This window comes from Oncorhynchus mykiss, chromosome 8, assembly GCF_013265735.2.
Source record: "Oncorhynchus mykiss isolate Arlee chromosome 8, USDA_OmykA_1.1, whole genome shotgun sequence".
In the NCBI taxonomy this organism is placed as follows: Eukaryota; Metazoa; Chordata; class Actinopteri; order Salmoniformes; family Salmonidae; genus Oncorhynchus; species Oncorhynchus mykiss.
The window spans coordinates 89,723,036-89,738,804 of NC_048572.1; the positions used below are offsets into that span (position 1 = coordinate 89,723,036).

Consider the following 15,769-nt stretch of genomic DNA (forward strand, 5'->3'; position numbering starts at 1 on the left):
CAGTTGAAAAAGAGCTGTTAGCTACATCTGGTACAGCACATCTTAACCACCGAGACGTACGTTTCTGTTGTACATTGTACCTGGATAAATAAACTCAACTCGGTAAGAAAGGTTAGTTCACACTCATTAAGATTACAATAACAGATATGGATAGGTTTGCTCAGCATTTCATATCATTGAAGACCAGTGGCACATCACGTTATACTTCCCCGACAGTTTCCAGGTGGAGGACTGGGCTGGTGTTACGCGTCAATAAGGTAAACCGTTCAAACCTCCACGTCTGATAAGTCTGGAGCAGGAGTCAATATGTCGGGAGTCAACAACAACTATGATCCAGTAGGAAGGTAAGTGATTGATCAATGACAATGATGGAGCACAACGAGGTTGTGGTGCAGCTGATTGAACAGGAAACACACGAGGAAGAGCCTGGTTAGAAGGGTGGGTGACAGGATATCAGTAGCTACCTCGCACACAGAAACACAGGTTCCTTCTGCTCCATGAACGTCATGCGTGGGAAGCAGTGTTAATTACCACAGATGTAGTTCTTACTATCCAGAGACGCGTGAAGCCGGGCCAGCTAGCAGACAGGAAATACATCGACTGACAGCGGAGATGAGCGTTTGAGAGAGTTCTGAAGGCCGACATGTGAGTTGCAGGAAGTGAATTTCAGAGTCAAAGGACGACAGAACAAGACAATATTTTTTTCTGTGGATTAAATTTATTTCAATTTTTTTCCCCAAAAAAGAATTGTACAATACAAAATAGTTTTTGCAACAGCTTGGAGAAAATGGTTTGAGTTGAAGTCTGTCATGACAAAGTGCTTTTTAACATCCATTGTTCTGCTGCTTTGCAGTTTTCATTCCCTCCCCACATTACAGGCTGCTGAGGGAACCAAGCACACAGTGGACCAAACAGAAAGATCAAAATGACTGACTGACGAGCCCCAGAACAGACTGGGGGCCACGACAACTGAACGTCAGTGAGGGTCATAACCAGAACAGACTGGGGGCCACGACAACTGAACGTCAGTGAGGGTCATAACCAGAACAGACTGGGGGCCACGACAACTGAACGTCAGTGAGGGTCATAACCAGAACAGACTGGGGGCCACGACAACTGAACGTCAGTGAGGGTCATAACCAGAACAGACTGGGGGCCACGACAACTGAACGTCAGTGAGGGTCATAACCAGAACAGACTGGGGGCCACGACAACTGAACGTCAGTGAGGGTCATAACCAGAACAGACTGGGGGCCACGACAACTGAACGTCAGTGAGGGTCATAACCAGAACAGACTGGGGGCCACGACAACTGAACGTCAGTGAGGGTCATAACCAGAACAGACTGGGGGCCACGACAACTGAACGTCAGTGAGGGTCATAACCAGAACAGACTGGGGGCCACGACAACTGAACGTCAGTGAGGGTCATAACCAGAACAGACTGGGGGCCACGACAACTGAACGTCAGTGAGGGTCATAACCAGAACAGACTGGGGGCCACGACAACTGAACGTCAGTGAGGGTCATAACCAGAACAGACTGGGGGCCACGACAACTGAACGTCAGTGAGGGTCATAACCAGAACAGACTGGGGGCCACGACAACTGAACGTCAGTGAGGGTCATAACCAGAACAGACTGGGGGCCACGACAACTGAACGTCAGTGAGGGTCATAACCAGAACAGACTGGGGGCCACGACAACTGAACGTCAGTGAGGGTCATAACCAGAACAGACTGGGGGCCACGACAACTGAACGTCAGTGAGGGTCATAACCAGAACAGACTGGGGGCCACGACAACTGAACGTTAGTGAGGGTCATAACCAGAACAGACTGGGGGCCACGACAACTGAACGTCAGTGAGGGTCATAACTAAAAATGCATTGTGCCAAAATAAAGTAAGAAAGACATCTGGATAGATCTGCTAGTTCCATTTTCAGATGGAAAAAATGAATTCAGGTTCAATTCAATCGAGGCGTTAATTTCAGGGACTTGTTCAAAACATCATTTAAAAGTGTTTCACGTTCATTCTGACAATATTTGTGGTTTTGAACGGTTTCCAACAGTCTGACCGACACGTAGCCTGAAATCCAGTAATCTTTGTGCTAACATTCCACTCCTTGCCAATCCTTGTCATGCCAAACAGTGGCAAGGAGTGGAATGTTAACACATCCTGGATTCCAGGCTACCCATCAGGCAGGCTGACAGAACAGTGAGGGTGTATCTTAGCAACGAGGGAACATGAACTGAATTATACAATTTTATTACTAAAAACAAAAGGCTTCATCGTGTGTCATCTGAAAACAGGCTTTACATGAGCCTACCCACACGTTAGAAAAATAGAGTTGCAGTTAGGAATATGATGGATATCATAGCAAAAATATACGTGGACCTTTCTCTGTAGGGGGCGGCAGGGTAGCCTCGTGGTTAGCGCGTTGAGCTAGTCACCGAAAGGTTACAAGTTCAAATCCCTGAGCTGACAAGGTACAAATCTGTCGTTCTGCCCCCTGAACAAGGCAGTTAACCCACTGTTCCCCGGTAGGCCGTCATTGAAAATAAGAATTTGTTCTTAACTGACCTTGTTAAACAGAGGTAATAAAAAAAAATGGGTCCTACTTCTCAGGGCTCAGGTCAGTCCTACTTCTCAGGGCTCAGAGGTCAGTCCTACTTCTCAGGGCTCAGTCCTACTTCTCAGGGTCAACATACTGCCATCTAACAGGCTCTGTCCAACACACAATATACTGCCATCTATCCTGACAGGCTCTGTCCAACACACAACATACTGCCATCTATCCTGACAGGCTCTGTCCAACACACAACATACTGCCATCTATCCTGACAGGCTCTGTCCAACACACAACATACTGCCATCTATCCTGACAGGCTCTGTCCAACACACAACATACTGCCATCTATCCTGACAGGCTCTGTCCAACACACAACATACTGCCATCTATCCTGACAGGCTCTGTCCAACACACAACATACTGCCATCTATCCTGACAGGCTCTGTCCAACACACAACATACTGCCATCTATCCTGACAGGCTCTGTCCAACACACAACATACTGCCATCTATCCTGACAGGATCTGCCCAACACACAACATACTGCCATCTATCCTGACAGGCTCTGCCCAACACACAACATACTGCCATCTATCCTGACAGGCTCTGCCCAACACACAACATACTGCCATCTATCCTGACAGGCTCTGTCCAACACACAACATACTGCCATCTATCCTGACAGGATCTGTCCAACACACAACATACTGCCATCTATCCTGACAGGCTCTGTCCAACACACAACATACTGCCATCTAACCTGACAGGCTCTGCCCAACACACAACATACTGCCATCTATCCTGACAGGCTCTGTCCAACACACAACATACTGCCATCTATCCTGACAGGCTCTGTCCAACACACAACATACTGCCATCTATCCTGACAGGCTCTGTCCAACACACAACATACTGCCATCTATCCTGACAGGCTCTGTCCAACACACAACATACTGCCATCTATCCTGACAGGCTCTGCCCAACACACAACATACTGCCATCTATCCTGACAGGCTCTGTCCAACACACAGAGGGGTGTTTTTCTACTGCTTATGAAGCTGCTGGTGACTGGTTGTAGCCTTGGATTCTACATGAAATGCTTCACTTAGGCTAGACTGGTCTATGTTAGAGCAGAAACGGTGTGGCAGTGTTTACTAGGGTCTTCCCAGACATACTGTAGTAGATTCCTTTTGTGGTCCACATTCAGGATTAAACAGAACTATTCTCTGGACCGGGACACAGAACCACTGTCTGTTCCATCAACCACAGAGTTCAACAACAGAACTATTCTCTGGACCGGGACACAGAACCACTGTCTGTTCCATCAACCAGAGTTCAATAACAGAACTATTCTCTGGACCGGGACACAGAACCACTGTCTGTTCCATCAACCAGAGTTCAACAACAGAACTATTCTCTGGACCGGGACACAGAACCACTGTCTGTTCCATCAACCACAGAGTTCAACAACAGAACTATTCTCTGGACCGGGACACAGAACCACTGTCTGTTCCCATCAACCAGAGTTCAACAACAGAACTATTCTCTGGACCGGGACACAGAACCACTCTGTCTGTTCCCATCAACCAGAGTTCAATAACAGAACTATTCTCTGGACCGGGACACAGAACCACTCTGTTCCCATCAACCAGAGTTCAATAACATAACTATTCTCTGGACCGGGACACAGAACCACTGTCTGTTCCCATCAACCAGAGTTCAACAGAACTATTCTCTGGACCGGGACACAGAACCACTGTCTGTTCCCATCAACCAGAGTTCAATAACAGAACTATTCTCTGGACCGGGACACAGAACCACTGTCTGTTCCCATCAACCAGAGTTCAATAACATAACTATTCTCTGGACCGGGACACAGAACCACTCTGTCTGTTCCATCAACAATGTAGAAACTTTAAAACAGTAAAACAGAAGCTTAACAGCCGGAGAAACAGCAGCCTGGCACAGTATAGTAGAGAAACATCCCAAACGGTACCCTATTTCCTGTATAGTGCACATAGAGCCCAATGGGCCCTGGTCTGAAGTAGTGCACTATGTAGGGAATAGGGTTCCATAGGGCTCTGGTCTAAAGTAGTGCACTATATAGGGAATAGGGTTCCATAGGGCTCTGGTCTAAAGTAGTGCACTATATAGGGGAATAGGGTGCCTTTGGGACACAGCCCTAGGAGTTCTTGGGAGTGAACCCACCTAAAAATAAAAAGTATGGGTTTATCATTCACATCTGCTTCATATCCTTTAAGATCTGTTGTTTGGAATGCTTTCCCTAAATGGCCCCAAAATTAATCATTTAGATTTTGAGAAATACTGCTGAGAACTTCAAATAACGTATCGTTGTTGCTTTAGGTCCTGCGATAGTAACCTTTATTTTATAGCAACAGTGACATTCCTATACAAAAGTTAATCGGAGCTACGCTGATCTGGGCAGCTGGTTATAACCACAGTACTAGACTGATCTGGGCAGCTGGTTATAGCCACAGTACTAGACTGATCTGGGCAGCTGGTTATAGCCACAGTACTAGACTGATCTGGGCAGCTGGTTATAGCCACAGTACTAGACTGATCTGGGCAGCTGGTTATAGCCACAGTACTAGACTGATCTGGGCAGCTGGTTATAACCACAGCACTAGACTGATCTGGGCAGCTGGTTATAGCCACAGTACTAGACTGATCTGGGCAGCTGGTTATAGCCACAGTACTAGACTGATCTGGGCTGGGCAGCTGGTTATAGCCACAGTACTAGACTGATCTGGGCTGTGCAGCTGGTTATAGCCACAGTACTAGACTGATCTGGGCAGGTGGTTATAGCCACAGTACTAGACTGATCTGGGCAGGTGGTTATAGCCACAGTACTAGACTGATCTGGGCAGGTGGTTATAACCACAGTACTAGACTGATCTGGGCAGGTGGTTATAGCCACAGTACTAGACTGATCTGGGCAGGTGGTTATAGCCACAGTACTAGACTGATCTGGGCTGGGCAGCTGGTTATAGCCACAGTACTAGACTGATCTGGGCAGGTGGTTATAACCACAGTACTAGACTGATCTGGGCAGGTGGTTATAGCCACAGTACTAGACTGATCTGGGCAGGTGGTTATAACCACAGTACTAGACTGATATGGGACGAAAGCACATGGCCCTGGGCATTCCTTCTACAAGTGGTTAATTTGGTCTTCTTGGAATACCACCAGCTAGCTAGCCATGCTGGAGCCTCGTCTGAACACACTGAAAAGCCAGTCAACCAAGGCCTTGATTATACATTAAATGACTTGTCATCAACATGACAGATGATGACCATTGTCAGGTGTTACCAAGGCCTTTAAAACGTCTTAATTAGGATCTTAGAATGTAGATTGTTTGATCGTGTGATTTGAAGAAAAGAAACTGAGGATCTCTCCCCTCGTCTTTCTTTGACTTCTGTTGATACCTGGAAGGTCAATAACAGTTCTCTTACCTGGCTGATACCTGGCGAGTCAATAACAGTTGTATTGATACCTGGTGACCCTCCCCAGCTCTCTCTATATATTTCTAGGTCCTGAGGTATCTGCTGGAAAATAGTTTGTGTTAAAGTTTTAAGTATCTTCGTTGCTGGGACTCCCTCTTGGGTTCAGACCAATTTAAGGCCCGTTTCCCAGACACAGATTAATTAAGCCGTTGCTGGGACTCCCTCTTGGGTTCAGACCAATTTAAGGCCTGTTTCCCAGACACAGATTAATTAAGCCTAGTCCTGGACTAAGAAACATGACTAAAGGATTCTCCATTGAAAGTGATCTTTAGTCCAGGTCTAGGCTAGGCTTAACTTCAGCTCAGGCTACTTTGGCAGGGTCCATGTCTCCCTATTACAGTCAGCAACAACGACTGCATCAAACGGCACCCTATTCCCTATATGCCACTTGTGATGCAGCCAGTCAGTGAGCACAACATGTCAATCAGAACGCCTCAGATCTCAGATAATGGATTGATAGTACCACCACAACAGCAGTGGTTCAAGGGGCAGAAATAATGATAACAGACGAGATGTTGTTTGGACTTTGTTAAATCCCAGCAATGAGGAGGTACTAGATAGTCAGAGTTGGCTAGCCTAGCGGCCTCGTAAAGAGTAGGCTAGCCTAGCGGCCTCGTAAAGAGTTGGCTAGCCTAGCGGCCTCGTAAAGAGTTGGCTAGCCTAGCGGCCTCGTAAAGAGTTGGCTAGCCTAGCGGCCTCGTAAAGAGTTGGCTAGCCTAGCGGCCTCGTAAAGAGTTGGCTAGCCTAGCGGCCTCGTAAAGAGTTGGCTAGCCTAGCTGCCTCGTAAAGAGTTGGCTAGCCTAGCTGCCTCGTAAAGAGTTGGCTAGCCTATCGGCCGGGCCCGGTTATCAGGTCACCCGAGCTCCCACTACAACAAGCAGGGAAGGGTTTGAGTGAGCCACTCAGTGAAACTGACAAAGGTCTCAGTTTGGATAAGTGCGTTACAACACTGCTGCTAGCTGGATAGCTGGGCCATCCCGCCCCTCGTAGACTGAAGTAGAGGGAAGGTCCTGAGGGGTATACTATAAAGGAGTTAGCCAGCTAACGTGCCTACATATTCTGATACGTTTTATTTTGTAGAAAGATAAGCTTGAAAAACGGCATGTCGAATTGATTTAACAAAAAAAACATATCCAAGTTGAGCTTTTTTTTTTATATTAACAATAAAATCAATGTCTATTTCGACTTGTTATCTGGCCAACTCATTGAACCCACTTGGCCTCTAGTATATCTGATGAAGCTGGTTGATGAAGTTTTCAATTCAGAGCGGGAAGACCCACTCTTCAAAATCCCTTTCCCCTCCCTCCCCCACCCCAAGAGTAGAAGAGTCTTCGAATTAGGCAGAGTGTCAATGTGCTTCTTTAAGTGCTGCGAAGACCACATCCCCATCATCCAAGCCACTGAGGTATTGCAGGTGTGGCTTAGTGATGAGAAAGATGATGGGAGGGGGTAGAGAGGAAAAGAGGTGGGAGGAGGAGATGAGCAGTGAATTTTCAGGAGCATTAACAGGTTAGGTTTGCAGTTGGTCGGTCAGTTTAACGGTTAGAGGTTTCAGGCACAGTCCTCCATGATGACCAGGGGTGCAAGGAGCTGCCGGAGCTCCGAGGCACACACTGGCCCTGTGTGGGGGGGCCCTCTCCTCTTTTGCCGGGCCAGCCGAGAGGACAAGGGGGAGAGGGGGCGCAGGGAGCTCTGGGGGCTGAGGCTGCAGCTAGCAGTGGTGCTGGTAGCCATGTGGTGGGGCGAGGGGGACAGAGAGAGGGAACCCAATGACCCTTCTTCCTCAGAATCTTCGTTGCGGTCCTCTCTCTCCTGACGGTCGCTCTCGTCCTGCTCAGCTAGCTGGCGGGTGACGGCCACTGCCTGGCCAGCGAAGAAGGTCAGGTCCTGGGCTCTGCTGCCTCTGTGGTTCAGCCTGGAGGGCACGGTGTTGGGAGCACACTGAGGGAAGAGACAGATGCGGAATGATTAGGTCATGAATTCTAGGCAGCTACCTTTTGTCCCTTCCATTGGAGGTCAAAGTTGCTCCATCTTATAGTTAACCAGAAAGCTGAACTGAGAGATGGAGGGAGAGATCAAAATAAAGATTGAGAGAGACTGACAAGTGAGAGAAAGAGAGCCAGACAGAATGAGAGCCTTCTAACAGTCAAAGCGTCAATACATTACTACGCTGGCTCTGACGCTCCTTGGATGTGGCAGGGCTTTGCAAACTATCATGGCTTACAACAAAGGGAAACCCAGCCACAAGCTGCCCAGTGCCTACCAGATTAGCTAATTTTGAGGCAAGCAACACTGAACCACGCATTTGAGCACCAGCTGTTCCAGACGACTGATCTTGCTCTCCATAGCCGATGTGAATAAGACCTTTAATAAACAGGTCAACTTTCACAAGGCACAGGGGCCAGATGGATTATCAGGACACCTACTTAGAGCATGCCCCGATCAGCTGGCAAGTGTCTTCACTAACTTTTTCACCTCTCCCTGACCCAGTGTGTAATACCTACATGTTTCATGCAGACCACCATAGTGCCTGTGCCCAAGCACAGAGAGAGACACAGAGACAAACAGATAAGAACCGTACCCCTTGGACCCAGGGGTGCTGCAGGACCTGAGCAGCACTGAGGCGGTTCTTGGCGTCTCTGACCAGAAGCCTGGTGATGAGGTCTTTAGCTCCAGAGGAGATCTGCTTCCAGTCCTTCTCAGGGAACTCGTACTTCCCCTCCTGGATGCTCTCAAACAGCATGTTCTGGAGAGAAGCCAAGAGAGAGACTGGGTTTGGGGACAGTTCTGGATTTAAGAACTTAAGATGCTCTCAAACAGCATGTTCTGGAGATGTGACAAAAGACATACTGTTGAAGAATTGTTCTTGTTGGTTGTTTTGGTCTGGCCAAACTGGCTTTAAGATCCCTAACTGACTGGCAGGATGTAAGATCCCTAACTGACTGGCAGGATGTAAGATCCCTAACTGACTGGCAGGATGTAAGATCCCTAACTGACGGGCAGGATGTAAGATCACTAACTGACGGGCAGGATGTAAGATCACTAACTGACGGGCAGGATGTAAGATCACTAACTGACGGGCAGGATGTAAGATCACTAACTGACGGGCAGGATGTAAGATCACTACTACTAGTAGCAGTAGTATTAGTGTGTAGTAGTAGTAGTAGTAGTAGTAGTAGTAGTAGTAGTAGTAGTAGTAGTAGTAGTAGTAGTAGTAATAGTAGTAGTAGTAATAATAGCAGTAGTAGTAGCAGCAGTAGTAGTAGCAGCAGTAGCAGTAGTGGTATTAGTGTGTTGTAGTAGTAGTCATAGTAGTGGTATTAGTGTGTTGTAGTAGCAATAGTAGTAGTAGTAGTGGTATTAGTGTGTTGTAGTAGTAGTCGTAGTAGTGGTATTAGTGTGTTGTAGTAGCAATAGTAGTAGTAGTAGTAATAGTAGTAGTAGTATTAGTGTGTAGTAGTAGTAGTATTGGTATTAGTGTGTTGTAGTAGTAGTAGTAATAGTAGTAGTAGCAGTAGTGGTATTAGTGTGTTGTAGTAGCAGTAGTAGTCATAGTAGTGGTATTAGTATGTTGTAGTAGCAGTAGTAGTCATAGTAGTGGTATTAGTGTGTTGTAGTAGTAGTCGTAGTAGTGATATTAGTGTGTTGTAGTAGTAGTAGTAGACAACTGTTTGTGGTAGCTCGTATCTTACCTGGCATTCCTGGCAGGGCTCTCCCCAGTCCCAGCCACAGTTGGTGCCACAGCGCCCTACGAAGGGAGGGTACCCACTCAGCATAATGTACAGGATGACCCCCAGACTCCACAGGTCACAGCGCTTATCATAGATCGTAGCCTCCTCACTGAAGGCCTCCACCACCTCCGGAGCCATGTACTCTGCTGAACCACACTGAGGAGAGACCAGAGACAGATGTATACTGTTAGTCTGCATTTACACATGCAGCCCAACTGGGACCTTTTTTACATTAGTCTTTTCACAACAGATCAGGAGACGAGGTGAGGAGACGGGGAGACGGGGTGAGGAGACGAGGTGAGGAGACGAGGTGGGGAGACGGGGTGAGGAGACGGGGTGAGGAGACGGGGTGAGGAGACGGGGTGAGGAGACGGGGTGACGGGGTGAGGAGACGGGGTGACGGGGTGAGGAGACGGGGTGAGGAGACGGGGAGACGGGGTGAGGAGACGGGGAGACGGGGAGACGGGGTGAGGAGACGAGACGGGGTGAGGAGACGAGACGGGGTGAGGAGACGAGACGGGGTGAGGAGACGAGACGGGGTGAGGAGACGAGACGGGGTGAGGAGACGAGACGGGGTGAGGAGACGAGACGGGGTGAGGAGACGAGACGGGGTGAGGAGACGAGACGGGGTGAGGAGAAGAGGGGTGTTGCTGTGTTGTAGCGATGGTGTTGTAGTCTCTTCAAGATGATGATAATGCTAGTCATATTGGCAACCCATGCTAGTTGATGATAATCCTAGTCATATTAGCAACCCATGCTAGTTGATGATAATCCTAGTCAAATTAGCCACCCATGCTAGTTGTTGATAATCCTAGTCATATTAGCAACCCATGCTAGTTGATAATCCTAGTCATATTAGCAACCCATGCTAGTTGATAATCCTAGTCATATTAGCATCCCATGCTAATTGATGATAATCCTAGTCATATTAGCATCCCGTGCTAGTTGATGATAATCCTAGTCAAATTAGCAACCCATGCTAGTTGTTGATAATCCTAGTCATATTAGCAACCCATGCTAGTTGATAATCCTAGTCATATTAGCATCCCATGCTAGTTGATAATCCTAGTCATATTAGCATCCCATGCTAGTTGATGATAATCCTAGTCATATTAGCAACCCATGCTAGTTGATAATCCTAGTCATTAGCATCCCATGCTAGTTGATGATAATCCTAGTCATATTAGTATCCCGTGCTAGTTGTTGATAATCCTAGTCATATTAGTATCCCGTGCTAGTTGTTGATAATCCTAGTCATATTAGCATCCCATGCTAGTTGATAATCCTAGTCATATTAGCATCCCATGCTAGTTGATGATAATCCTAGTCATATTAGCATCCTATGCTAATTGATGATAATCCTAGTCATATTAGCATCCCATGCTAGTTGATAATCCTAGTCATATTAGCATCCTATGCTAATTGATGATAATCCTAGTCATATTAGCATCCCGTGCTAGTTTTTGATAATCCTAGTCATATTAGCATCCCATGCTAGTTGTTGATAATCCTAGTCATATTAGCATCCCATGCTAGTTGTTGATAATCCTAGTCATATTAGCATCCCATGCTAGTTGATGATAATCCTAGTCATATTAGCATCCCATGCTAGTTGTAGCATATTAGATCTCTTTTTAAATGTCAAACAGATATTCTCATCTCTGCTGCATGTATTTCCCCACTAATTGCATTCATACAAGTAGCTTTGCTGCGCTTATAATATGAAGAAATAATAGTTTATCAACATTCTAAGCTAAACATTTTGATCTGTTGCATCAGACTCATGTAACCCAGGTCTACTGGTTGTATGAATGTGGGATCTACCGTCCCACAACTGTCCCAGGATCTGTTTGGAATAGGCCATTTCTTTCTCACACAGCACAACAAGCTGACCAATAGAATAGTTCAATTTTTCTACTATGGGGGATAGTAGATTGACAGGCTAGTGATTGTGCTGTTCGTTACTGGTCTTGTTGGCTAGTGATTGTGCTGTTCGTTACTGGTCTTGTTGGCTAGTGATTGTGCTGTTCGTTACTGGTCTTGTTGACTAGTGATTGTGCTGTTCGTTACTGGTCTTGTTGACTAGTGATTGTGCTGTTCGTTACTGGTCTTGTTGGCTAGTCATTGTGCTGTTCGTTACTGGTCTTGTTGGCTAGTCATTGTGCTGTTCGTTACTGGTCTTGTTGGCTAGTCATTGTGCTGTTCGTTACTGGTCTTGTTGACTAGTGATTGTGCTGTTCGTTACTGGTCTTGTTGACTAGTGATTGTGCTGTTCGTTACTGGTCTTGTTGACTAGTCATTGTGCTGTTCGTTACTGGTCTTGTTGGCTAGTCATTGTGCTGTTCGTTACTGGTCTTGTTGACTAGTGATTGTGCTGTTCGTTACTGGTCTTGTTGACTAGTGATTGTGCTGTTCGTTACTGGTCTTGTTGACTAGTGATTGTGCTGTTCGTTACTGGTCTTGTTGACTAGTGATTGTGCTGTTCGTTACTGGTCTTGTTGACTAGTGATTCTGCTGTTCGTTACTGGTCTTGTTGGCTAGTCATTGTGCTGTTCGTTACTGGTCTTGTTGGCTAGTGCTTGTGCTGTTCGTTACTGGTCTTGTTGACTAGTGATTCTGCTGTTCGTTACTGGTCTTGTTGACTAGTGATTCTGCTGTTCGTTACTGGTCTTGTTGACTAGTGATTCTGCTGTTCGTTACTGGTCTTGTTGGCTAGTGATTCTGCGGTCACATGGCAATGCTACTAAATACTAAGTGAGTGTATGTAAACTTCTGACCCACTGGGAATGTCATGAAAGAAATAAAAGCTGAAATCATTCTCTCTACTATTATTCTGACATTTCACATTCTTAAAATAAAGTGGTGATCCTAACTGACCAAAGAGAGGGAATTTTTACAACGATTAAATACCAGGAATTGTGAGAAACTGAGTTTAAATGTACACTGCTCAAAAAAATAAAGGGAACACTAAAATAACACTTCCTAGATCTGAATGAATGAAATATTCTTATTAAATACTTTTTTCTTTACATAGTTGAATGTGCTGACAACAAAAATCACGCAAAAATTATCAATGGAAATCAAATTTATCAACCCATGGAGGTCTGGATTGATACATTTCCTCATGTCAGCATCAGTCTGGATATGATGAGGCTGTAGCCACTGTCAGTCTCATCATACTGTTGAACTGGTCCACCTGAATATGTCAGTCTGTCATCATACTGTTGAACTGGTCCACCTGAATATGTCAGTCTGTCATCATACTGTTGAACTGGTCCACCTGAATATGTCAGTCTGTCATCATACTGTTGAACTGGTCCAACTGAATATGTCAGTCTGTCATCATACTGTTGAACTGGTCCACCTGAATATGTCAGTCTGTCATCATACTGTTGAACTGGTCCACCTGAATATGTCAGTCTGTCATCATACTGTTGAACTGGTCCACCTGAATATGTCAGTCTGGCATCATACTGTTGAACTGGTCCAACTGAATATGTCAGTCTGTCATCATACTGTTGAACTGGTCCACCTGAATATGTCAGTCTGTCATCATACTGTTGTTCCCCCATCCGCCACCCAACAGCTGTTCAGGACCCCCACTCGGGGAGTGATGCACGTTTTGTTCTAGCCCTGCACTATGATACCCTGACTCAACGAATCGTCATGGCCGTGTGTTAGGGTTGCAAAATTCTGGAACTTAGTGTTTTGAAAACATTACTAAAGTCCTTAGGTTTTTCTGAAAATCTTGGTTGGAGGATTCCTGGAATCAGGAGGGAATAAGCTCCCACAACAACCAGAAACCACTAGCAGTGGGCTGAAGGGAGGAGTAGATTCTAGCTAGCTACTACCCCCAGGGCCCAGAACATGAAGCTAGACACCACAAACAACTTTTAAAAAACAACTACAGCAGAAACTAAGCCCGTCTCTGTTGTCATTATACTAATCCCCCTTGGCTTTGCTGGAACATGGTGGAATGCCTGGCACACTGTGTGTGTGTGGTTGTGGGCCAAGAAAGTTCTGGAACCCCTGTGATAGTTCTAGGATGAGATGAAAAATACCATAGCTTTGGTGCAGGTACAGCTGACCTGGGCTAGCTAACGCCACCTAGAGTAAAAACCTCCCTTTTAATAGATACTTACGTCAAATAGCAATATATCGTAAAAAAATTAAGTTGAGTTCTATTGGCTGCAGGCATCAACATTGTCCAACAGTAATAACCTGCCTGTACACTACACTCTAGAATCCACAACAGTAAAACAGTAATAACCTGCCTGTACAATACACTCTAGAATCCACAACAGTAATAACCTGCCTGTACACTACACTCTAGAATTCACAACAGTCCAACAGTAATAACCTGCCTGTACACTACACTCTAGAATCCACAACAGGTATAACCTGACTGTACACTACACTCTAGAATCCACAACAGTCCAACAGTAATAACCTGCCTGTACACTACACTCTAGAATCCAAAACAGTAATAACCTGCCTGTACACTACACTCTAGAATCCACAACAGTAATAACCTGCCTGTACACTACACTCTAGAATCCACAACAGTAATAACCTGCCTCTACACTACACTCTAGAATCCACAAGTCCAACAGTAATAACCTGCCTGTGCACTACACTCTAGAATCTACAACAGTAATAACCTGTGTGCAAACACTACACTCTAGAATCCACAACAGTAATAACCTGCATGTACACTACACTCTAGTATCCACAACAGTCCAACAGTAATAACCTGACTGTACACTACACTCTAGAATCCACAACAGTCCAACAGTAATAACCTGACTGTACACTACACTCTAGAATCCACAACAGTAATAACATGCCTGTACACTACACTCTAGAATACACAACAGTAATAACCTGCCTGTACACTACACTCTAGAATCCACAACAGTAATAACCTGCCTGTACACTACACTCTAGAATCCACAACAGTAATAACCTGCCTGTACACTACACTCTAGAATCCACAACAGTAATAACCTGCCTGTACACTACACTCTAGTATCCACAACAGTCCAACAGTAATAACCTGCCTGTACACTACACTCTATCCACAAACATCAGTAGAGTCCTGTGACTGGAGTCGTCCCAAAGGGAACCTTAAATAATGCACAACTTTTGACCAGGGCCTATAGTGAATAGGGTGTAATTTGGAACATAGCTTCTGAACCGAATCCATCTGGTAAAAAAATAAATCATTAGAGATCAGCTGACACGCCCACTCCCTCCCGCTGGCCCAGCCAATCAAAATGTGGTTTCTACATTAAGGTAGGGGCCTTGGAATGAAGCCCAGAACTGGTTTTGTAACAGCAGGATAAATAAAATATGGATTCTGCTCAAATAAAGGGAGAGAGGGACAGAAGAGAGGAGGGGGTGGAGGGTGGTTCGCTAGATGTAACCCCCATGCCAGAGTGAATCCACAGTTTACGGTATCTGGTGGGAAAAAAATAATAATAATATCCAGCACGCTTCCTTTCTCTGGGACCATTTTTCAAGTCTCCAGGCGATAGGGAAGGAACAGTTTAATTTAGATCTCCTCCAGGCTTAGACAGAGGTTATATCTCCCTCTCCTCCAGGCTTAGACAGAGGTTATATCTCCCTCTCCTCCAGGCTTAGACAGAGGTTATATCTCCCTCTCCTCCAGGCTTAGACAGAGGTTATATCTCCCTCTCCTCCAGGCTTAGACAGAGGTTATATCTCCCTCTCCTCCAGGCTTAGACAGCGGTTATATCTCCCTCTCCTCCAGGCTTAGACAGAGGTTATATCTCCCTCTCCTCCAGGCTTAGACAGAGGTTATATCTCCCTCTCCTCCAGGCTTAGACAGGTCTACACTACACAATTCTGGCCTCGATTTAGCTGTCCCAGACAAGTTTGAGATGAGACAAATTCCCCATGACGTTGCTTACTCTGGGAGAGCG

The 15,769-nt window shown here is 45.9% G+C and overlaps 1 protein-coding gene across 1 annotated transcript in view; it reads right to left on the reverse strand.

The window, feature by feature from the left end:
- Positions 1-698: 698 nt before the first annotated feature.
- Positions 699-15,769, reverse strand: part of LOC110530894 (MAP kinase-interacting serine/threonine-protein kinase 2) — a 46,273-nt gene continuing 31,202 nt past the window's right edge. The window contains exons 10-12 of the mRNA XM_036986740.1: positions 9,786-9,980; positions 8,675-8,839; positions 699-8,034 (exon numbers count right to left, since the gene is read on the reverse strand). Coding sequence (XP_036842635.1) covers positions 7,645-8,034; positions 8,675-8,839; positions 9,786-9,980 — 750 coding nt within the window. The 3' untranslated portion in view covers positions 699-7,644. The remainder of the gene's footprint in view (positions 8,035-8,674; positions 8,840-9,785; positions 9,981-15,769) is intronic.